Source organism: Xenopus laevis, chromosome 7S, assembly GCF_017654675.1.
Source record: "Xenopus laevis strain J_2021 chromosome 7S, Xenopus_laevis_v10.1, whole genome shotgun sequence".
Classification (NCBI taxonomy): domain Eukaryota; kingdom Metazoa; phylum Chordata; class Amphibia; order Anura; family Pipidae; genus Xenopus; species Xenopus laevis.
Genome location: NC_054384.1, coordinates 5,458,940 through 5,483,676, shown reverse-complemented (window position 1 = coordinate 5,483,676; position 24,737 = coordinate 5,458,940). Strand labels below are relative to the sequence as shown.

The window sequence follows — 24,737 nt, the reverse complement described above, 5'->3', positions numbered from 1 at the left end:
AGTATGAGGCATGAGTATGAGTATGTGGCATGAGTATGAGGCATGAGTATGAGGCATGAGTATGAGTATGAGGCATGAGTATGAGGCATGAGTATGAGGCATGAGTATGAGGCATGAGTATGAGTATGAGGCATGAGTATGAGGCATGAGTATGAGGCATGAGTATGAGTATGAGGCATGAGTATGAGGCATGAGTAGGAGGCATGAGTAGGAGGCATGAGTATGAGTATGAGGCATGAGTATGAGGCATGAGTATGAGTATAAGGAAAGAGTATACCAAGAGGGGCCACATCGCTAGTGTAGAAAGCATTATTGGTCCTTACGATACCAGATGTGACTTTTTGTCTCTTTGCAGGACTTTTAGGGAGGCAACCCCCACCCTTGGCTGCCTATAAAGAAAAAAATACTTTCCAAATCCTTCAAAATCCCCCAAAGCGTGAGAGCCTCCAATTTGCAATGTCTCTAATTTATAATTGAATTAAATGGGGAAATCCCCCCCATACAGTTCCTTTTGGATCATGTGTTATTGGCTTGCTGCTGCCCAATGGGTTAACTCCGCAGCTTTTCATGTGACACAGATAGAAAGTCTCATATTCCAACTTCTTCACATTTTTTTAGAATAAATCAGAGCTCGGGTTTTACATCCCAATATGAGATGTAGAAAATAATGTTATGATGGTGCAATGTTAGTAATGTGCATCACTAAATACCCTCTTTATCACCATGGAAACAGCTACCCTGCAGTGCTCTGCTGTTATATATGAAAATACAATAGGGTTTAAATTATATGGTCTGAAAAATGACTTAAATGAGTTTGGTTTCCTGGCAACTGATGGGGGGGGATGTAGAGGCTGGAAAATTTAGCTTGAGGACACTGAGTCCTTGATACCAATTGACTGGCAGAAGGTTGGAGGGCACAGTATAGATTTCTCATTCCGAAATTGCTCAAAGACCTTTGTTTTCTTTTATGGCTTCTAATATCTGTATAACAGAACATTCTGTCCCAGTGGCTGCACAGATCCTATCTGATCCCCATTGTAAGCAGCAGTCCTGTCCTGCTTTATGGCAGCTGAGATTCTAGCTATCTGTATAACAGAACATTCTGTCCCAGTGGCTGCACAGATCCTATCTGATCCCCATTGTAAGCAGCAGTCCTGTCCTGCTTTATGGCAGCTGAGATTCTAGCTATCTGTATAACAGAACATTCTGTCCCAGTGGCTGCACAGATCCTATCTGATCCCATTGTAAGCAGCAGTCCTGTCCTGCTTTATGGCAGCTGAGATTCTAGCTATCTGTATAACAGAACATTCTGTCCCAGTGGCTGCACAGATCCTATCTGATCCCCATTGTAAGCAGCAGTCCTGTCCTGCTTTATGGCAGCTGAGATTCTAGCTATCTGTATAACAGAACATTCTGTCCCAGTGGCTGCACAGATCCTATCTGATCCCCATTGTAAGCAGCAGTCCTGTCCTGCTTTATGGCAGCTGAGATTCTAGCTATCTGTATAACAGAACATTCTGTCCCAGTGACTGCACAGATCCTATCTGATCCCCATTGTAAGCAGCAGTCCTGTCCTGCTTTATGGCAGCTGAGATTCTAGCTATCTGTATAACAGAACATTCTGTCCCAATGGCCATGGATTCTGTGTGACATCCATTGTAAGCAGTGGCACTATATGGGGCAGATTTATCTATGGTCAAGGTGAATTTTTAAATGTAAAAAAAACTAATTTCAAGCTGTTTTTTGTGTACTGTGACTAGGGAATAGCCCACATTAGATTCGAATTTGAAAAAAATTAAAAAATTCAAATATGAAATTTATCATGTACTGTCCCTTTAAAACTTCAACTTCGACCATTCGCCATCTAAAACCTGCCGAATTGCTGTTTTAGCCTATAGGGGGCCTCCTAGAACCAATTTGAGTTTTTTTGGGGAAAAACTTTGAATCAAATTCGATCGAATGTGCTATTAATTCGATTCGAGCGGTTCGACCAAAAACTTCGACTTCAAGGGATCCTGTCATCGGAAAACATGTTTTTTTCAAAACGCATCAGTTAATAGTGCTGCTCCAGCAGAATTCTGCACTGGAATTAATTTCTCAAAAGAGCAAACAGATTTTTTTATATTCAATTTTGAAATCTGACATGGGGCTAGACATATTGTCAATTTCCCAGCTGCCCCATGTCATGTGACTTGTGCCTGCACTTTAGGAGAGAAATGCTTTCTGGCAGGCTGCTGTTTTTCCTTCTCAATGTAACTGAATGTGTCTCAGTGGGACCTGGATTTTACTATTGAGTGTTGTTCTTAGATCTACCAGGCAGCTGTTATCTTGTGTTAGGGAGCTGCTATCTGGTTACCCTCCTATTGTTCTTTTGTTTGGCTGCTGGGAAGGGAAAGGGAGGGGGTAATATCACTCCAACTTGCAGTACAGCAGTAAAGAGTGATTGAAGTTTATCAGAGCACAAGTCACATGACTGGGGGCAGCTGGGAAACTGACAAAATGTCTAGCCCCATGTCAAATTTCAAAATTAAATATAAAAGAATCCGTTTGCTCTTTTGAGAAATGGATTTCAGTGCAGAATTCTGCTGGAGCAGCACTAACTGATTCATTTTGAAAAAAACATGTTTTCCCATGACAGTTTCTCTTTAATAAATTGCAGGACATCCCTAATTCCATGTCCTACCCTTGACTATGGCCTGCTCCTCGCTGCCTCTCCTTGTGCCCAGTTGTGTGTCTTTCTGCCAAACTGACCATATATTCCCATTTATTCCCATATATTCCCATATATTCCCATGTATTCCCATGTATTCCCATATATTCCCATGTATTCCCATGTATTCCCATATATTCCCATGTATTCCCATGTTTTCCCATATATTCCCATTTATTCCCATATATTCCCATTTATTCCCATGTACAGTGGAACAAGGCACATACTTTCACATTGGTGTCACTAAGCAGCTGTGTTGGTGACAGCCTGCCTGGCTTCCCCCTATGTATCAGGCTGCAATTCATGGAATATATTACTGACACTTGGAAACACACTCTTTATTAGGCTTCTCTGTTCTGCTGTGGAACTGCTGAAAATCTAGTGAAGCGCTGCCCCCTGCTGGCCGCTTTAGCACTCACGCCTAGTAATGAAATGCCTCCACCCAATCCTCAGCTGTGCCGTGTCCTCACTCACTTGGCTGGGAGTTTTGTGCTGGAAAAGAACATTTTAACATTGTGTGCCAGAAGCTAACATGAGGTTTCCTTGCGGCCGGGACAATGTGTTCATGTCAGGGTGAGACTGAATTCTTGGAAATAACAGATGATTTAGGAAAACAGCGTATTTTACATTGGATGTGCGTGAAGATGCAATTCCTAATTCCTGGCCCAGTTAGGAACGATAATAGAACATTACACCGGCTCCATTGTGAGTCCAACCTCCCCTCTCCAGCCTTAATTCTAGGAAATGTGTACCCTCAGTTAACTCTTTAGGTAACCAATCACAGTGCAGTCTGGGAAAATAATTAAATAAATACCTGCTCACCAAGAAACCCACAGAGCTCCTTTAAAAGCATAAAATAAATACTATTGCATGATGGAGTGGTTCATACACTGGTATAACCCAGGTTAATGTGTCTAACCAGGGACTAATCACTTGGTTTCGCTCACCTGCAGGCCCCAGGCCGGTGGCTTATTTGCAGCATGGACTTCTGGCAGCAACTGGGTCAGCGATCTGGAAAACAACAGTTTGGGATTTATTCTGGCTGATTCTGGCTACGACGTTTGGATCAGGAACAGCAGAGTGTGTGTATTATATAGTCCAGTTGGCCTGTGTTTCTGTTCCTATTGAGAACTATTGTCATTTTTATTATTATTATTATTATTATTATTATTATTATTATAGTAGAAAATAGCACTGACAAGCTCTACAGGTCAATCTGTCACATTAGTCTCTGCCCCAGTGGAGCTTAAAGGGATTTTGTCATGATTTTTATAATGTAGTTTTTATTTCTAAATGACACTGTTTACACTGCACATAATTCACTCTACAATATACCAGCAAGTTTATTTTTTTGTTGTAATATTGGTGTGTAGGTGCATCTCAGGTCATTTTGCCTGGTCATGTGAATGTGTCTCAGTGGGACCTGGATTTTACTATTGAGTGCTGTTCTTAGATCTACCAGGCAGCTGTTATCTTGTGTTAGGGAGCTGCTATCTGGTTACCTTCCCATTGTTCTGTTGTTTGGCTGCTGGGGGGGGGGGAAGGGAGTGGGTGATATCACTCCAACTTGCAGTAAAGAGTGACTGAAGTTTATCAGAGCACAAGTCACATGACTGGGAAGCTGGGAGCTGGGAAACTGACAATGTGCCTAGCCCCATGTCAGATTTCAAAATTAAATATAAAAGAATCCGTTTGCTCTTTTGAAAAACGGATTTTAGTGCAGAATTCTGTTGGGGCAGCGCTATTAACTGATGTGTTTTGAATAAAAAATACATTTTCCCAGTATTACATCTAATCGGTATTTGTAGGAAGCCTTCATTTGGACATTTGTATTGACTTGTAAGGGTGGCAACACATGCTAAGATTCTGGGGAGATCGCCTCTTCTTCGTTTTCCGGAAACTTCGGGTGACTTTGGAAAAGGAATTGCCCGAGGGCCATCCTGCCGGTGATTTACATTCTAGCTGGCGGAAAGGCATTTAGAGGAGATTAGTCACCAGAAGAAGAGGTGAATTGCCCCTGGAAACTTAGCGTGTGTCACCGAACGAAAGCTTCCCTACTGTTGCCACATGATGAGTCCAAGGCGAATATGACACCTTGTCCTGTGGATGTGATCTCTGGCCTTTTCCTGGGTCTGTCATCTTGGTGACTGTGTAGAAGTTTATCGCTGTTGCTGTAAGGCCAGACCAATATTACCTCTATTTGAGGGGGTCTCCCACAATGACGCATTGATCTGCCCACCAGAGTGTGTGAGGACAGAGATCAGTGGAGACCTACAGTACATCTACTGGAAAACCGGGAAGGGACTGGCTCAGAAATCATATCCCATGAAAGGTCACAAGGAGACATGAGCACAAGTCTTTGGTAATCTGATGGCTAGTGGGATGAAAATAAAATGATAAAAATATCTTTCATATTAATTTTTTCCCTAAACATGTGGTGTTGCTTGTTGTAGCAGGATATTTCAGCTTAGGGGTGGAGAAGGTGCAACTGCACCAGAGATCATAGCCCCTGCACCCCTGATGGGGCCAGTGTCCCGGGAGGGAAAGTACACAGCCAAAAGTGTCTTTTTCTTTTTGTCTTTTCCCTCGTTCTTTACAGGCACATACAAACAGTGGGAGATTAAGAGGGGTGGGGATTCGAGTGTGCGCACATGCATGAGATGCCCTGTGTGACCTTGGCTACATAACGTGTAATGGTAGGCAGGGTAAAGGGCGCCAGTTTAATTTAATGGGTCCAGGACTTAGCTGACAGGCAGGATTTGAGGAAGGTCCTTCTCTACTCTGAGTTGCAGGTCCCCCCCCCCTCGCAGACTATCAGTGTAGAAAGAATGCCTGGAAAGGATACAAACCACATTTATTGCACTGACTTCTGGTGTTTAACCCTTTCCTTGATGTAATGTGCAAAGTTGCATTTGTGTCATTTGCCTAAGAGTTTTTGAGGTATTTATACATGGAATTGTGACTGTGCCATCCTTCTATTAGTTTTGGGGTATTTATACATAAAATTAGACTGTGCCATCCTTCTATTCGTTTTTGGTTAGTTACACATGGAAATGTGACTGTGCCATCCTTCTATTAGTTGTGGGGTATTTATACATGGAAATGCCACCGTGCCATCCTTCTACGAGTTTTTTTTGGGGGGGGGCATTTGCAAATTTTCGGACCAGGGCCCCTAAGTGTCTAGTTGCCCAACTGCATGAGAGTATTCCTTTTAACATTTTGCCATTTACACATTAAACCTGTTAGTATTGTTGGGGGTTGTGGAGCTCACTGGAGCGCCTAAAGCATGCCCACTCAAACATGTACTAATGATACAGTCAAATGCAGGTAGTGGAGGGTAGATTAGATCCACAAACCCCGCAAAGGATGTTAAAATTGGGCTAGTCCCTGATCCACACATAAACATAAGGCATCCTACAATACAATGGCCCATATCAATCTATTTAGTCTCTGTGCTTCCTCATTATCGTCCCACATTTCCCATGTCCCCTTCATCGGTTCTCCGTTTCTCTTGTAACACAGACCTGTGTGTGGCCTTTGTCATTGTGCTATTTTATTACAGGCCCAAGACTGACTCTTTTTTTCCCTTTCAGCTACGAGGAGATGGCTCAAAAGGATCTTCCTGCTGCCATAGACTTTATCACTAAGACAACTGGTCAGGAGCAGATCTTCTATGTTGGCCATTCTCAGGGGCCCACCCATGGTACGTAACGTATAGGTGGGAATGGAGCAGCTCTATACCTGCATTAGGCTCTGCTTCCATCCACATATAATAATGCTTCTATTGTCTCACAGGGGATCTAGATAGGGAACTACATGGCCACTATTTGTCCTAATTAAGCTTTTTTTTGTGATTTATTTTTTATTTACAAATATCCTTTATTTGTACTGTTCTCTGCTTTATCAGTATTTATTGACTTTTCAAGCTTGCTGCAACTGGGTAAGAAGATCAGAATGTTTTTTTGGCCTCGCACCCGTTGCCACAGTCAAGTTCTCCTAGATCCCATTAGTAAAACTGGGGGTCTTGCCAGAGGTCCTGATTGAGGTACAGCATTTGGTTTAATCCACAAATAATGTGCAATTTGTCACACAGAAGGTTCCTTTGCCAACATGTCTGATATCATTGCATATCACTGCATACACAGGGCGCCATCAGGGGGGCTATTGTACTGGGCTAAGGCCCTCCTTACAAAGTAGTAATTGCTCACGCACACATGTCTGTGTAGATAATTCCAATTTCCTTGGTGCACAGTGATAGAGGCAACCGGCAACCTCAAATCTGATACTAAGAAAAGGCACACTGGCACACAAGCTGTGAATGCAGGTGAACACCTTGCAAAGTTTTATTACCGGAAGTGTCAAGGCCCTCCTTGACAGCAACAAAGCCGTGCCGCACCTGCTGAAGTCCCAAGGAGCTCGAAGCCGCGAAGAGCCCAAAGCCGCAAAGAGCCCTAAACCGCGAAGAGCCCGAAGCCACAAAGAGCCAAAGCCACGGAGATCCGAAGCCACGAAGAGCCGAAGCCACGAAGAGCCAGAGTCCCAATAAGACCCGAAGCCGCGAGAGGAGCCGAAATTGAAGTCCCGAAGCCACGAAAAGACCCAAAGCCACGAAAGGAGCCAAAGTTGAAGTCCTGAAACCGCAAAAAGACCCAAAAGCCAAGAAAGGAGCCAAAGTTGACTTCAGTTCTACTGAATACCTTTGTTTTGTTTTTTTTATTACACTCCTGGTCACCAATGTATTATTTTAATACTCTGCCGAAGTCCTGAAGAGCTGAAATCCTGAAGAGCCAAAGCCTGGAAGAGCCTGAAGCCACGAAGAGCCAAAGTTCCAAAAAGACCCCAAGCCGCGAAAGGAGCTGAAGTTGAAGTCCCGAAGCCACGAAAAGACCCACAGGTTTAGTTCTCCTTTAAGCAAAAGCACTTTCCCTATCTACGCACTAAATCATTTAGGGGCGATTTGAATGTCTGCCATTCATCGATGATGTTTAAATTAACTAGAGAGCCCAAGATGGTCCCTGACGTGTATCTGCTCTTTAGCTTCATCCAACAACCATAATGTTCACTTAGAAATACTAAAAGATAAGACTGATACATGTGACTTCTATGTGCCTTATAGAGGGGACAGTCTTTAATCAGGGTCGCTTTTGGCTGTGAGGGTCAAACCCATTTCCGTTGTTCAGCTGCTATTTCTGGAAGGCACAGCCAACTGGTAGGAGTAAACTGGTAGTAGATTCACTGCAAGCTGTGCCTCGGGTACTTAGTGACTCAGGTATTCCCAATACTGACCCAGTATGAGTCTGTGCATCATTATGGCCCATAGACTGTAACCACTAGGATATTATATTGCTATACGGACAGTACTTATCTTATATTTGTATTCCTTCTCTAACCAATGGGCACTTGTACTTGTAAGGGTAGGAAGGGGTAAATTTACCGTTGTTACCATGGGAACCACTTTTTCCTCCAAGGATGGAAATCCACATTGCTGGTCCAGGGCATTTTCACATTTGTAAATCATGTCACAGTTCGATAACAGTCACTCAATTTCTTGCAAAGCATTTACTCTCCAATTCGTGAACCCCTCACATAGAGTCACAGAATCATCCCTTTCCAGGGTCACTTATCTCCCGGTCCTAGCAGCCCGATGTATGCGCTACGTCCCTTTGCCCTACTCCGGGTGGGAATTCCTTTCACACCTTCCGGTCCTACCAGTCCGGCATACGATCTCTGGCCTACTCCAGATAGGACTTTTCTTGCTCCTCCTTCAGGGTGTCCGTGCCTCACTATCACTGCTGCCCTCACTGGCAAAGCCTTGGCTCCTAAGCCTCTACCTCCTCATTGGGGTCTTGGCTACCCATTCACCTAACTGTCTGAAGTACCTAGTCCTTACACTTGTAGCCCTAGCACTATCTATTTCCAAACTGTATTCACCAACCAACAACCCTTGGGTGTGGTTCGCCTTTAAATACTTTTCAGCTTTAAGCACAACTGTGACATTTCCCTTCCATGTGCTGCTCCTAATTTTGTGCATGTGCCTTTCAGCACTGCCATCTAGTGGTGACACATGCAAATTACACTTTGACATTTTAAAACATTTTCAATGATTCATCATTTCCAACTTTCCATTTTCCACAATTCACATACATTTAGCTCACAACACCAATCACCCTATTACATACTGGTTCTGGTTATAATAATGAAATTATGGTTTTCTGCTCACCCAGACCTGAAGCATTTTGTTATAGTTTTGCTATTTATATATTACAAATTATTTACAGATGACTTTAATGTCATTCCATGTAGGACCCAGTCTGGATTAATGAAGACAAAGATTTTTGTAAAAATATATTTAGCTTCCCAAAATATGTCCATTGAATTTGATGTACACACAGTCCCCCTCCCTCCCCACCCTGGGATATCATGATCCAATGACCTAGTGATGGGCGAATTTATTCGCCAGGCGCGAATTTGCGGCGAATTTGCGTGATTCGCCGCCAGCGAATAAATTCGCAAAACGCCTGTGAAAATTCGCGGCAAAAATTCGCTGGCGTCAAAAAAAAATTTCCCGAAAAAACGGGCGCCAGCGTCAAAAACGTTTCGCAAATTTTTCGCCGTTTCGCGAAATTCACGCGAAACGGCACAAATTCGCCCATCACTACTTTAGGTTGATTCGGCAGATTATCTGACAGTGTATGGGGGCGTCCGTCAGGGATTAACCCGATATCGCCCTGTCGTTGTTGGGGAAAGATCCACTCGTTTGGCGACCTGACAACCTGAACAAGTTGATCTTATAGTGTATGGCCACCTTAAGCTTAAAGTCTCAACAGCAGCCCAGAGCACACTGAGCATGTGCAGTGCCACTGACACTCACAGGAAGGCCTAACAAGATTAGAAGACGGGGACGAATTTGAAGGCCTGGAGGATTGCGGCTATGAGACTTCTGAACCTCTGGGCTGGTGCAGTTTGGAATATAAACGACAGCATTTTATTTTAGCTATATTGAGTATTAGGCTTTAGTTCATCTTTAGTTATTTGTGGAACGCCTCTCTGCCCAAAAGAAGTAGGGTCTTCCTACCATTTGTTTTCCTTTAAAAGAGATGGTTTGCCTTTAAAGGGATACTGTCATGGGAATTTTTTATTTTTTTTTTCAAAACACATCAGTTAATAGTGCTGCTCCAGAAGAATTCTGCACTGAAATCCATTTCTCAAAAGAGCAAACAGATTTTTTTATATTCAATTTTGAAATCTGACATGGGGCTAGACATATTGTCAATTTCTCAGCTGCCCCAAGTCATGTGACTTGTGCCTGCACTTTAGGAGAGAAATGCTTTCTGGCAGGCTGCTGTTTTTCCTTCTCAATGTAACTGAATGTGTCTCAGTGGGACCTGGATTTTACTACTGAGTGTTGTTCTTAGATCAGGCAGCTGTTATCTTGTGTTAGGGAGCTGCTATCTGGTTACCTTCCCATTGTTCTTTTGTTTGGCTGCTGGGGGGAAAAGGGAGGGGGTGATATCACTAGAGATGTCGCGAACTGTTCGCCGGCGAACTTGTTCGCGCGAACATCGGGTGTTCGCGCTCGCCGGAAGTTCGCGAACGTCGCGCGACGTTCGCCATTTTGGGTTCGCCATTGTTGGCGCTTTTTTTTGCCCTCTCACCCCAGACCAGCAGGTACATGGCAGCCAATCAGGAAGCTCTCCCCTGGACCACTCCCCTTCCCTATAAAAACCGAAGCCCTGCAGCGTTTTTTCACTCTGCCTGTGTGTGCTGAAGAGATAGTGTAGGGAGAGAGCTGCTGCCTGTTAGTGATTTCAGGGACAGTTGAAAGTTTGCTGGCTAGTAATCGTTTTGATACTGCTCTGTTATTGGAGGGACAGAAGTCTGCAGGGGTTTGAGGGACATTTAAGCTTAGGTAGCTTTGCTGGCTAGTAATCTACCTTCTACTGCAGTGCTCTGTATGTAGCTGCAGTGGGCAGCTGTCCTGCTTCTGATCTCATCTGCTGACTGCTGCAATAACAGTAGTCCTTGTAAGGACTGCTTTTATTTATTTTTTTGTTGTTTTACTACTACTACTACTACTACTACTATAAGAGCCCAGTGCTATTAGTCTAGCAGTGTTGGGGAGTGGGACTGGTGTGCTAATCTGCTGCTCCTAGTAGTTCAGCAGCACCAACTTTAATTTTTTTTTTTAATATTCATTTTTTTTTATTTTACTTTTTTTTATTTTACTACCGCTGTAGTAGTGTATAAGTTGACCTTTTAGGCATTATTTGCCCTGTAGGCATTATTTGCACACTGTTTTCTTCAACCCGCCATCGAGCTGTGTGACCTTGTTCACATTCTGTCTAAATATCCATAATATTACCGTCTCCAGAAAAAACACCGGAGTCACTTCAGTGGCTGCGTCCAAAAAAACTGGGCAAACAATGTCTACAAGGTCAACGTATGGCGAAAAATGACTATTTTCAGCATTTATATGGCATATTTTTTCTGGCAACTGTGCTTCAGTGGCTGCGTCCAAAAAAACTGGGCAAACAATGCCTACAAGGTCAACGTATGGCAGTTGTTTAAAGAGAACAGTAGATTACTAGCCAGCAAAGCTACCTAAGCTAAAATGTCCCTCAAATCCCTGCAGACTTCTGTCCCTCCAATACAGAGCAGTATCAAGCAGATTACTAGCCAGCAAACTTACTATCATCTGTCCCTGAAATCACTAACAGCTCTCCCCCTACACTATCTCTTCCAAGCACACACAGGCAGATTTTTCAGATACATTTTTGCCCTTGATCCCCCTCTGGCATGCCACTGTCCAGGTCGTTGCACCCTTTAAACAACTTTAAAATCATTTTTCTGGCCAGAAATGTCTTTTCTAGATGTTAAAGTTCGCCTTCCCATTGAAGTCTATGGGGTTCGCGAACCGTTCGCGAACCGCTCGCATTTTTGCGCAAGTTCGCGAATATGTTCGCGAACTTTTTTTCCGACGTTCGCTACATCCCTAGATATCACTCCAACTTGCAGTACAGCAGTAAAGAGTGATTGAAGTTTATCAGAGCACAAGTCACATGACTTGGGGCAGCTGGGAAATTGACAATATGTCTAGCCCCATGTCAGATTTCAAAATTGAATATAAAAAAATCTGTTTGCTCTTTTGAGAAACGGATTTCAGTGCAGAATTCTGGTGGAGCAGCACTATTAACTGATTCATTTTGAAAACATTATTTTTCCCATGACACTATCCCTTTAAGTTAACTTTTAGGGGCAGATTTATCAAAGGTCGAGGTGAATTTTCAGGTGAAAAAAAATTTCAATTTCGAGCTATTTTTTGTGTACTTTGACTAGGGAATACTCCAAATTTGATTCGAATTTAAAAAAAAATGTTCATTCTCTTTAATAATTCGACTACGACCGTTCGCCATCTAAAACCTGCCGAATTGCTGTTTTAGCCTATAGGGGACCTCCTAGAACCCATTTGGAGTCAATTGGTGGACTTTGAAAAATCCAAGTTTTTTTTGGGAAAAACTTTGACTCTAATTCAATCAGATGCGATATTCCTAAAACTTTGACTTCATTTGGTTGGTCTTTTTGAATTAGAATTTCAAAGTGTTTTCAATTCGAAATTCGATAAATATGTCCCTTGGTATGTTATAGAACAGCTAATTCTAAGCAGCCTTTCAATTGGTCTTCTTCTCATTCCAGCTTTCAAATGAGGGGAGGGGGTCACTGACCCCATCTAAAAATAGATGCTCTGAAAGGCTACACACGTATTGTTATTGATACTTTTTATTAATACCCTTTCCTATATATATCCCAGTCTCTTATTCAAATCAATGCATAGTTACTAGGGGAATTCGGACCCTAGCAACCAGATTGCTGAAATTACAAACTGGAGAGCTGCTGAATAAACTCAAAAACCACAAATAATAAAAAATGATAACCAATTGCAAATTGTTTCAAAGTATCACTCTCTACAATACATCATACTAACAGTTAATTTAAAGGTGAACAGCCCCTTTTTTGCCATTTGCACATACCACACTCCATTCGCCTCCTCTTCTCTCTGTGTATTGAATAACAGAAAACTCTTCTTATAAATAGGTTTTATTTAAGCCAATAAAAGGCGGAGCCAATAACGTCTGCCTTTGTTAGCGTGTGAATATATAAATAAAGCAGAAACCTTGTCTGTTGCCGTGTAACATTCTCCAGAACCGACCAATCACAATTCCTCTACACGACTCCCCGTTCCATATTAAGGAACAAGAACAAATGCTTGTGGTTTAGGGAGCACCAGGGCCTCAATAGATGATTTGGGGGCCCCATCCAACCTGTATGCCCTGCAACTCCCAGCATTCATCCCTGAGGGGCCCTTTTGATGCCGTGGGGCCACAGATTATATATTATTATATATTATGGTCTTGATGCGATATTATAAAATACTGGTTACGGTTACCTCCCCCGACTCCCTCCACTTCTGTGTAACCGCCAGCAGGGGGCGCCACCATTTGCTGAGACTTTGGGTGCCAGGGCAGCGGGTGTTACTCAGATTTAGGAGGATTTCTTGAGCATCTGTAAGATTTTTGCAAATTTGAGCCTCTCGGCGATATCAATTGGGGTCTCCCCGTCCTGGAAAAGAGAGAGAAGTAGAAATTAAGTTGCCAATAGCAGACGGTTGGCTTTTTATTTCCCTGGGGAAGTGGGAAACAGCAGGGGTGGAACTACCTTGAGTATCAGCAGGTGCTGCATTAATACCTCTCATTAATACCGCTGCCCTTATCTTAAAGTAACCCTTCTGATGCTGATGACTAAACACCCTTTCCTTCAGTATCAGTGGAGGAAAGGTTGTTCAGTCATCAGCATCAGAAGTAGGGATGCACCGAATCCAGGACTCGGCCTTTTTCAGCAGGATTTGGATTCAGCCGAATCCTTCTGTCCAGCCGAACCAAATCCGAATCCTGATTTGCATATGGTCTTCATTTTTTCTTTTTTCTTTTCTCTGAATTATTTGCCTTCTTCTTTTGACTCTTTCCAGCTTTCAAATGGGGGTCACTGACCCGATCTAAAAACAGATGCTCTGTAAGGCTACAAATGTATTGTTATTGCTACTTTGTATTACTCCTCTTTTGTATTAAAGCCCTTTCCTATACATATTCCAGTCTCTTATTCAAATCAATGCATGGTTGCTAGGGGAATTTGGACCCTAGCAACCATATTACTGAAATTACAAACTGGAGAGCTGCTGAATAAAAAACTAAATAATTCAAAACCCACAAATAATAAAAAATGAAAACCAATTGCAAATTGTCTCAGAATATCCCTCTCTACATCATACTAATAGTTAACTCAAAGGTGAACAACCCCCTTTATGTTGTCAGTATATTAATTGGCCTACCACCTTTTTGGTGCTCACCTTATTCTTGATGTTGGGATCAGCCTGGGCATCCAGAAGAAGCGGAACCACAGACTTGCTTTTCAACAGGCAGGCGTAATGTAGCGCTGTGTTCCCTTTCTGCAACACAAACCCGGGTACAAAACATCAGCCACTCATAAGAATACAATTATTATACTATATATATATATTAATATAGAATTAATACTGTATTTATAATATGTATATTAATATAGAATTAATACTGTATATATATATTAATATAGAATTAATACTGTATATATAATATATATTAATATAGAATTAATACTGTATTTGTAATATATATATATTTATATAGAATTAATACTGTATATATAATATATATATTAATATAGAATTAATGCTGTATATATAATATAAATATATATATAAATATAGAATCAATACTGTATATATAATATATATTAATATAGAATTAATACTGTATATATAATATATATATTAATATAGAATTAATACTGTATATATAATATATATATATATTAATATAGAATTAATACTGTATATATAATATATATATATATTAATATAGAATTAATACTGTATATATAGTATATATATTAATATAGAATTAATACTGTGTATATAATATATTAATATATTATTTTGTAGTATTGTCATGAAATGAGGTATGAGAAGTTTGGAAATGTACAGACAGTATTGGAAATTCCTATAATAGTGTATAATAGTAATGCTAATGCCTGGTCCCAGCACCATAGGAAAGCCATTGGCTATAAGGGAAGGGTGATGGACTCTCTAAGTGGATTTTATGGGTCTAATGGCTTTCTCGTTGGCTTGTTCACCACAGGGACCTCCTATTCTATTACCAGTCGTGCAGCCCAGTATAATGCGCTCCATGCACAATGCAGCAGAGCTGTATACACTTAATGCATGAGATGACCAGCGTTGGGCAGATAAAGCTGCTCTGTGGATTATTCACTAGTGACCATTAGACCATTAGATCCTGCGGCTCAAATCAATGGGAGGGCTCAGGGATGATCTAAAGACAGAGGCCAGACAGCATTAACCCTGTGCTAGCTGAGGCAGCGCTGCAAAGCAGGATCCCAGGGAAAGGGTTAAAGTTACTGCACCTCAATTTAGTTGCAATTCTCCGTTGGAAGAAATTTACCATTATTAAAGGGGTGGTTCACCTTTAAGTTAACTTATAGTATGTTATACAATGGCTAATTCTAAGCAGCCTTTCAATTGGTCTTCATTTTTTCTTTTTTTATAGTCTCTGAAGTATCTGCCTTCTTCTTCTGACTCTTTCCAGCTTCCAAATGGGGGTCACTGACCCCATCTAAAAAAACAAATGCTCTGTAAGGCTAAAAATGTTGTTTTTATTCCTCATCTTTCTATTCAGGCCTCTCCTGTTCCTATTCCAGTCTCTTTTTCAAATCAGTGCATGGTTGCTAGGGGTATTTGGATCCCAGCAACCAGATGGGTGAAATGGCAGAATGGCTAATTGTAAGCAACATTTCAATTGGCTTTAATTTTTTTATTTGTTATAGTTTTTGAAGTATTCACTTTCTTCTTCTGACCCTTTCCAGCTTTCAAACAGGGGTCACAGACCCCCATCTAAAAATCAAATTATTTGTAAGGCTCCAAATATATTGTTATTGCTAATTTTTTTTACTAATCATCTTTCTATTCAGACCTCTCCTATTCATATTCCAGTCTCTTAATCAAATCAGTGCATGGTTACTAGGGTAATGTGGACCATAGCAACCCGATTGCAAACTGGAGAGCTGCTGAATAAAAAAGCTAAATAACTCAAAAAAACACAAATAATAAAAAATGAAAACCAATTGCAGATTGTCTCAAAAAATCCCCCTCTACATCACACTAACAGTTAATTTAAAGGTGAACAACCCTTTTAAGGAGGTTCATAGAAACCTGCCCAAAAGAGCATGGCCACTAACTGCCCCCCTGTTAGACACAACTTACACTATCCACAGCATTGACCGACACCCCTGACTGGAGCAGAAGCTTTATCAGCCGCTCGTTCTGCTTGGTCTTCGATACCTGGGAACAACAACATCATATTAGTACAGAGCAAGGAACTGACAGATCTGGGTTCACTTGCACAGCTGTGGGCATATGAGCTAACACTCAAATAGATTTCCCAGCACAAATTGGAAGTAATAAAGGTAGAGGCTGCTTTTTAAGAAGGAGGAGAATGTAGGGATTTGTTCTGGGTGACGCTGATTAATCCCCAATGAATTCACTTTGGGTCTAAGTTCTATATGTGTTTCCTATTTAAAATGTATTTACTTATTTATTTTTTACTATAATTTGCCAGAAATTTTCTTTCAAAATGGCAGTAGGATTTTAGTCATCAGCTTTGAGGATAAATTATTGTAAATTATTCTAAACTATGGAAACAATGCAGCATGTCTTCTGGCACGTTGCAAAAAACACCTGTTTTTTAAAAAAAGTTTTTAAAAATGCTTTTTGGGTGCCTTTGGGAATGTCTCACTTGGGACAGCTCCAGTATCCGAGGTCGGAATTTTTAATGGTTGATTAATGCCATTTTCTCAGATGGTGGTTGGGCAGCACAGGCAGGGGAAAACTTGGCTAGTGGGACAATGGGAAAATCCCAGTAGTTGTGGCCCTTGTGTGGCCCCAGACTCAATGCCTGCCCAGCACCTGTGGCTGCAAGAAGAGGTATAAGGTGGCGCAGTGGGGGAGGGTTTGGGAGTTGACCTCCATGACTGGGGTGGTGGGCCCGGCCTTGGGTAGGGTTGCCACCTGTATGGATTTCACCCGGACATCGCATTTTTTGGAGGTGCTGCCCGGGTGGAAAGGGCCTGTTCGGATTTCCAAATTAGGAAATTAGGAATATAGGACATTGACGTGAATGACATGACCATCAGCCAATCGCTGATTGCCACGTCACCAGTCCCGCTCCCACGTCATCTGCCCTGCCCCCAATATCACCCCTGATGTAATCCCGCCCCCTGTTGTCACTTGTCACGCCCCCCGAAATCACTGGTCCGTCCCCGACATCACCGGCCCGCCCTCTGCCGGTTTAATCTAAGAAAAAAGATTGCAACCCTACCATTGGGTGATTGCCCACAGTGGGCCCCTAACACCCCAGTCCAACACTGGGCATATTAAGATCCAACAGGCTTTTAGTTCTTTTACACGGGGTGGATCAAAAGACTGTGGGGCAGATTTACATTGGAAAAAAGTTCCTTTTCTGCTTTTTATCACCAGTGATTAAAATTCAAATTGTGTAGGAATTAGGAATGCACCAAATTCAGGATTCAGCCTTTTTCAGCAGGATTCAGCCAAATCCAAGTGCCCCTGGCTGAACCAAATCCTTAAAGTCAAGTGAAAATGACATTTGTCGCCATATTATCCTATGGGCTGAAAAATTCAAACTCTTCATATTTTCCCCGACCTTTGGTAAAAACAAAGATAAATATGTGAAAATGTATGGGCTTTTTGTTAGGGATGCACCGAATCCACTATTTGGGATTCGGCCGAATTCCAGAATACCAAACCGAATCGAAATCCTAATTTGCAAATGCAAATTAAGGGCAGGAAAGGAAATAAGTGGAAAAAATTCTTCTTTTGCGACAAAAGGCATGTGATTTCTGTACCTGCCCCTAATTTACTAATTTAAATATGCAAGTTAGGATTCGGATTCGGTTCGGCCAGGCACAAGGATTTAGCTAAATCTGAATCCTGCTGAAAAAGGACGAATTCCAAACTGAATTCGGTGCAGCCCTACTTTTTGTGGAAGTTTTTTCACTGGTGATAGCAGACAAAAAAGAGGATTTTTTCTCCCCAAACTTTATTTCCCATAATCCCCTGCGTTGTGCTTACCATGATTATGTAGCCCACGAGCAGCACAGGCATTAAGATGATTATGAGCAAATAGTCGAGGAACGAGAATCTCCTCCTGACGGCGTAGTGCAAACACGTGCGATCTTTCTGCAGGGACAGAGACTTCTTTCAGTACATGTCAAGTAATGGGCCGGATATTTCATGTACTATGGACACTGGAGATAAATTTACTCTCCTGCCCCCAGAATGGCTGGTATAGTTCTCCCTCATTGTACCTGTTATGTTTTGGGTAGCCGAGGATGAGTAGAGTATAACAGTGCTTTATTAGCAGACTCATGCAGCCATTACACAACCACATAACAGTACCTCTCCCCTTTATTTATACTGCCCTCTCTTGCAGAAGTAATTGAAAATCAGACAGATATCTAACTGCCAGTTTAGAAAATCACAATGATGAGGATTATATTGGCTTGTTCTGCACAGACGGGGCCCTTTTATGATATATTCCCTGGGGCCAAACAATCATATTGTCATTTAGTGACTTCTTACGTTATTTGTGAGGTTGACGTTGGCTCTCGCAGAGATCAAGTAACTGGCCACTTGCACGTGACCCTTCCTGCAGGCGCATATGAGCGGCGTGTCCCCACCAAAGTTGTCCTTTACGTTCAAATTCTTGGGGTCCTCGGCTACGAGCAGCTGCACCTCTTCCAAGTTATTCTCATAGGCAGCCTGACAGATCGGCTGTAATAGAAAGAGGGCAAACGTGAGTGATTATAGCTTCTTGTAACCAAAAATACTCCTTTATTTTCTTGTGCATATACTGTATATGGGTGGCTGAGGCTGATGTATTGGGTCAGTGAGAAACAGAGGCTGGTGAGTTGGGTCAGTGAGAAGCAGAGGCTGATGTATTGGGTCAGTGAGAGAAGCAGAGGCTGATGTATTGGGTCAGTGAGAGAAGCAGAGGCTGATGTATTGGGTCAGTGAGAAGCAGAGGCTGATGTATTGGGTCAGTGAGAAGCAGAGGCTGGTGAGTTGGGTCAGTGAGAAGCAGAGGCTGGTGAGTTGGGTCAGTGAGAGAAGCAGAGGCTGATGAATTGGGTCAGTGAGAGAAGCAGAGGCTGATGTATTGGGTCAGTGAGAGAAGCAGAGGCTGATGTATTGGGTCAGGGAGAAGCAGAGGCTGATGTATTGGGTCACTGAGAGAAGCAGAGGCTGATGTATTGGGTCAGTGAGAGAAGCAGAGGCTGATGTATTGGGTCAGTGAGAGAAGCAGAGGCTGATGTATTGGGTCAGTGAGAAGCAGAGGCTGATGTATTGGGTCAGTGAGAAGCAGAGGCTGATGTATTGGGTCAGTGAGAGAAGCAGAGGCTGATGTATTGGGTCAGTGAGAGAAGCAGAGGCTGATGTATTGGGTCAGTGAGAAGCAGAGGCTGATGATTTGGGGAGAGAGAATGAGACAAGGAGTATTAACTGGGGCTGATGTGAAAGGAGCATGAACAGATCATTGTCTAATGTGGATCAAAATACAAAGCAGTATTTTGGGTTGTACAACAATTCATGGCTGCTGGGAGTTGTAGTTCAGCCAGAGGGTTGCAGGGTGCCAATCCTTTATCTGTGGGTGTTTCTCTCCATATTGTATAAACATGACGTCCCTGTGCACAAGACATCCAGCCATTATTCATTATTAATGCTCTTGTGTAAGGGAGGCCGGGGAGCAGCAGGAGCCGTGAGTCATACACTGTGAGTTGTACCTGTGCCCAATAGTAACTGCTCAGTCACATTATTCACTACTATGAGCTGTCAGACCTGTGCAGTCTTGTTTCTGTTGCCCTCTGAACTTACAGCTCTTGCAGACGAGAGTTTTTACCTGCGCTTCCCTGTGTTCCAGTTTCATACGTTCAGCCGCAGAGGAGCGCAGGAGTAGACGCACTGAATTCTTTTCAATGGGGCTGTACTCACAGTCTCACACAGACGCATGTAAGCGCCGAACGCAGGTTGGGACGCAGCATGTTGCATTATACCTGCGTTCATTGCTTACATGCCCCATTGAAAAGAATTCAATGCATCTGCTCCTGCGCTCCCCTGAGGCTGAACAAATGAAACCGGAACGCAGGGAAGCGCAGGTAAAAACCGCTCGTCTGTAAGAATCCTTACTCAGCACCAGATTTAGTTTTTGTATCACCTTATCCTCATTTACTGTGATATAACTCCCAACAGGATCCATGGACTCAAACTTGTTCTCTAATTAATTGCACACCTGTGACCCAAACTTTAACCCAATTTCCCTTACATTATCCCTTATACTCAGAGTTCCCTGTATAACTCAGCCTGTATAACTCAGCCTGTATAACTCAGCCTGCAGCCTTGTGCGTTTATATGGTTACAGAACAACCCCTCAGTGACTTCTAATATCCTTATCATTTACAGTAGGGGGTACATTATCCCTTATAATACATGAGTGATACTCAGAGTTCCCTGTATAACTCAGCCTGTAGCCTTGTGCCTTTATATGGTCACAGAACAACCCCTCACTGACTTCTAATATCCTTATCATTTACAGTAGGGGGTACATTATCCCTTATAATACATGAGTGATACTCAGAGTTCCCTGTATAACTCAGCCTGCAGCCTTGTGTCTTTATATGGTCACAGAACAACCCCTCAGTGACTTCTAATATCCTTATCATTTACAGTAGGGGGTACATTATCCCTTATAATACATGAGTGATACTCAGAGTTCCCTGTATAACTCAGCCTGCAGCCTTGTGTCTTTATATGGTCACAGAACAACCCCTCAGTGACTTCTAATATCCTTATCATTTACAGTAGGGGGTACATTATCCCTTATAATACATGAGTGATACTCAGAGTTCCCTGTATAACTCAGCCTGCAGCCTTGTGCCTTTATATGGTCACAGAACAACCCCTCAGTGACTTCTAATATCCTTATCATTTACAGTAGGGGGTACATTATCCCTTATAATACATGAGTGATACTCAGAGTTCCCTGTATAACTCAGCCTGCAGCCTTGTGCCTTTATATGGTCACAGAACCCCTCAGTGACTTCTAATATCCTTATCATTTACAGTAGGGGGTACATTATCCCTTATAATACATGAGTGATACTCAGAGTTCCCTGTATAACTCAGCCTGCAGCCTTGTGCCTTTATATGGTCACAGAACAACCCCTCAGTGACTTCTAATATCCTTATCATTTACAGTAGGGGGTACATTATCCCTTATAATACATGAGTGATACTCAGAGTTCCCTGTATAACTCAGTCTGCAGCCTTGTGCCTTTATATGGTCACAGAACAACCCCTCAGTGACTTCTAATATCCTTATCATTTACAGTAGGGGGTACATTATCCCTTATAATACATGAGTGATACTCAGTTCCCTGTATAACTCAGCCTGCAGCCTTGTGCCTTTATATGGTCACAGAACAACCCCTCAGTGACTTCTAATATCCTTATCATTTACAGTAGGGGGTACACTATCCCTTCTAATACATGAGTGATACTCGGAGTTAGTAAAGATGGTTAGTTTCTTTTTTTTGTTTAATTGTGAAGGTGCTCAATGGCCTCTGTGCTCCCAGTCCCTAGATATTCAGACTGCGGGTGCAGCAGGGCGCAGAATGTGTTCTTCTCGCTGATCCATCATGATCACAGCTTAATCCGAAATATCTTTATCTCTAACATAGAGCTGAAACATTCTGTATGTATGTGACAGGATGGTGCCAGCGGCTTTATCACTGGCAATGGATTAGGATAAGAGATGGACCTAAATGCCAAAGTGCACTAGCCCCCCACATGGCAATCACAAGAGCACCCGTTGGGGTCCTGGTCTGGGTGCCAGTGATATTAACTAATGGTTTGGCCAGTGAATGGCTGTACATAGTAGCCAATACTAAATAAAGGCACTACTTTATGTTCAACCTTATGTGCCCACTACTCTGCGTAGTACAAGTGAAAAACACCAGCCTGTACTGTAACTGAATGAGACCGTTTTGCCTTAAATAGATAATTTAACAATTGACTGAAGAGGCCACAACTGTCATATGTGGGATTAAAGATAGGGTAACGGGCCCTGGGCAGCTGAGATTCTAGCTATCTGTATAACAGAACATTCTGTCCCAGTGGCTGCACAGATCCTATCTGATCCCCATTGTAAGCAGCAGTCCTGTCCTGCTTTATGGCAGCTGAGATTCTAGCTATCTGTATAACAGAACATTCTGTCCCAGTGGCTGCACAGATCCTATCTGATCCCCATTGTAAGCAACAGTCCTGTCCTGCTTTATGGCAGCTGAGATTCTAGCTATCCGTATAACAGAACATTCTGTCCTAGTGGCTGCACAGATCCTATCTGATCCCCATTGTAAGCAGCAGTCCTGTCGTGCTTTATGGCAGCTGAGATTCTAGCTATCTGTATAACAGAACATTCTGTCCCAGTGGCTGCACAGATCCTATCTGATCCCCATTGTAAGCAACAGTCCTGCCCTGCTTTATGGCAGCTGAGATTCTAGCTATCTGTATAACAGAACATTCTGTCCCAGTGGCTGCACAGATCTGATCCGATCCCCCATTTTTTACAACTCTGCAGTATTTTGGACCCTTAACAGAGCAGAGTGGCTGATTGGAAACAATTCACTGAAAAGGTGTAATTGTTTAATACACTGGCCATATTATATGATTTGCAGCATTTAGAAAATTACATTTTACATATGTGGAAAAATGGGACTAGTTTCCCTTTAAGAAAGAGAGAGTTGTGGTTGGGTGGAGGAGGCACATTGATCTCACACAACTGGGGAAACAGGATTTTTGCTCTGGAATGAAGTCCGGGGAGGATTGAGGGATACAGTACATGAGTTACACTATACATGACTGCAAAATAAAGCTACTACAACTATTATAAAGTTACTAGAGGTTACAGTCGAAAAAGTCTTTATCCAGGATCCCCCCCCCGACCCCCAAAGCAGGCTCTGTTGTTATTAGAGTTGACACCTTTTCTGGAAAAAAATACCGGCCTTTCTATATATTTATCTTTGGTTGATATTGGGATCACCCATCATTTTTAACGGCCAGGCCACGCTGGCAGTAAAATATCCACATACCTCAGAGTAAAGAATTCCCATGATCCCTCGATGGATTTGCCAAGTCTTCTCCTTGTCCGGGTCCCCCTCGCTCTTTTGGCTTCCGCCTTCTCCTGTCCCAGAGCAGAGTTCTAAAGAATCCTCAAACAATGGCTGAGACCTGTCTGCAACCTGTGGATCCCAAGGTACAAGTGTAGAGATCCTGATGAGCCAGATCTGTATTGGGTGCCCAGCCCAAAGTGTCAGGTTACCCAAGTCGCTGACAGTTGTGCACGGATTGTAACACAGCCCTCCCCTTTCAGTTCCTTCCTAGTAAAAGTGCAGGCAGCCCGACTTTACAACTTGTTGCTACAGCAGCGTGTGCTCATCATTGGTTACTCACATCCTGGGCATACGGGCTGAGGGCATAGTAGCCAACTTGTGGTCCTGGCAGTTGCTTCTTGGGTCCAGCATTAGCTTTAGGGTAGAGCAGAAAGAGCATTTATCAAGGACCCCCAGAATCAGAAGCACTGACGTTTGCTAGAAGTTACTGGGACCGACAACAAAATTAATTTGGGGTCCACTAAAGGTTTTATAAGTCAGTGCCACCTTGGATCCTATTCCACTGCTCTGGAGTCTCTGTTAATTTTAGGGTCTGCTTCAATAGTTACACCCTGTGAATACCGGTCAGGTGGCGACCCTAAGCCCTAGTCCTGGTCCTGATTTGGGGACTATATTGTTCCACTGCCAATATTGTGTGTCACCCAAAGAATTTCAAGATGCTCCAAAGACCATCCCAGGCCCTTCACATACTGGGGCTCATTTATAAACACTGGGCAAATTTGCACCCGGGCAGTAACCCACGGCAACCAATCAAATTTTGGTTTTTATTGCTTAACCTGCAGCTGGCTAAAACAGAACAAAACAACCAGTTATTGATTGGTTGCTATGGTTACTGCCCAGACACGTTTGCCCAGTGTTTATAAATGAGCCCGACAGTGAGAGCCTCAGAAAAGCAGTCATAGGATAGAAGTTATAGTTACCCAAAGTTGGAGACTTTAGAACAATATCGCAACAGTGGAGAAAGATGTTAGTAGCAAAGCAACGCGGTAACAATAGGACGAGATGGTGGAAATACGGCAAGATGGTGACAGTTGAAAAAAATATGGTGGAGGATAACAGTTAGGACCACCCTCATGGACCATCAGTTCCCATACTAAAGTTGGCCATAGATGTCCAGATTTTAGCCTTGTATCAGACAAACCATTGGACGTCCTATTCTTCCAACCTGCCACTAACCATTCAGATTAAATAAAGTAGTAAAAGAACAAATCAGACGATGTTGTGACCGTGACAGCAATCGTACGAAAGTTATGTCCGACAAATAGAAGTGACAGTCACTCATTGATATTGTTAGATAGGCAATACATGCAGAGATATTATCGTTAGCTGACAGAAATCTTTTAACCTGACCTATCGACTAAATGACCGATCCCCATGGAACGAAAAATGTTGGGATGATCCGATACACATGGTCCAAAAATCATACGAAACTTAGATTTGTACGACTTTACCTTTGGGCCTATGGCCAACTTTAGTTAACAGGGCCATACCGAGAAGTAGAATGAGGTCCCATTGAAAAAGAAATGGCCCTCAGACTCACAACCACACCCCTGATCCATTCCAGCCACACCCCATCATGAAGTAGCCTCTCCCACAATCCACTTCTTCCTTGGCC

The 24,737-nt window shown here is 42.6% G+C and overlaps 2 protein-coding genes and 1 non-coding gene across 3 annotated transcripts in view; 2 read left to right on the top strand and 1 right to left on the bottom strand.

Annotated features, from left to right (window-relative positions):
- The first annotated feature begins 3,227 nt into the window (after positions 1-3,227).
- The window catches only part of stambpl1.S (STAM binding protein like 1 S homeolog), a 50,097-nt gene continuing 28,587 nt past the window's right edge, over positions 3,228-24,737 (top strand). Inside the window, exons 1-3 of the mRNA XM_018226892.2 lie at positions 3,228-3,283; positions 3,664-3,792; positions 6,304-6,413. Of these exons, the coding sequence (XP_018082381.2) occupies positions 3,243-3,283; positions 3,664-3,792; positions 6,304-6,413 (280 nt within the window). The 5' untranslated portion in view covers positions 3,228-3,242. The remainder of the gene's footprint in view (positions 3,284-3,663; positions 3,793-6,303; positions 6,414-24,737) is intronic.
- Positions 4,773-5,086, top strand: LOC121396672. Its single transcript, XR_005963116.1, has one exon. It is a non-coding gene; the product is annotated as a small nucleolar RNA U85 (small nucleolar RNA).
- ankrd22.S (ankyrin repeat domain 22 S homeolog) lies at positions 12,790-23,312 on the bottom strand. The gene is made up of 6 exons (XM_018227309.2): positions 23,042-23,312; positions 18,477-18,668; positions 17,967-18,074; positions 16,080-16,157; positions 14,112-14,210; positions 12,790-13,327 (listed from the first exon to the last, which is right to left on the bottom strand). The coding sequence occupies exons 1-6, from the start codon at positions 23,060-23,062 to the stop codon at positions 13,250-13,252; spliced, it is 576 nt and encodes a 191-aa protein (XP_018082798.1). The 5' UTR covers positions 23,063-23,312; the 3' UTR covers positions 12,790-13,249.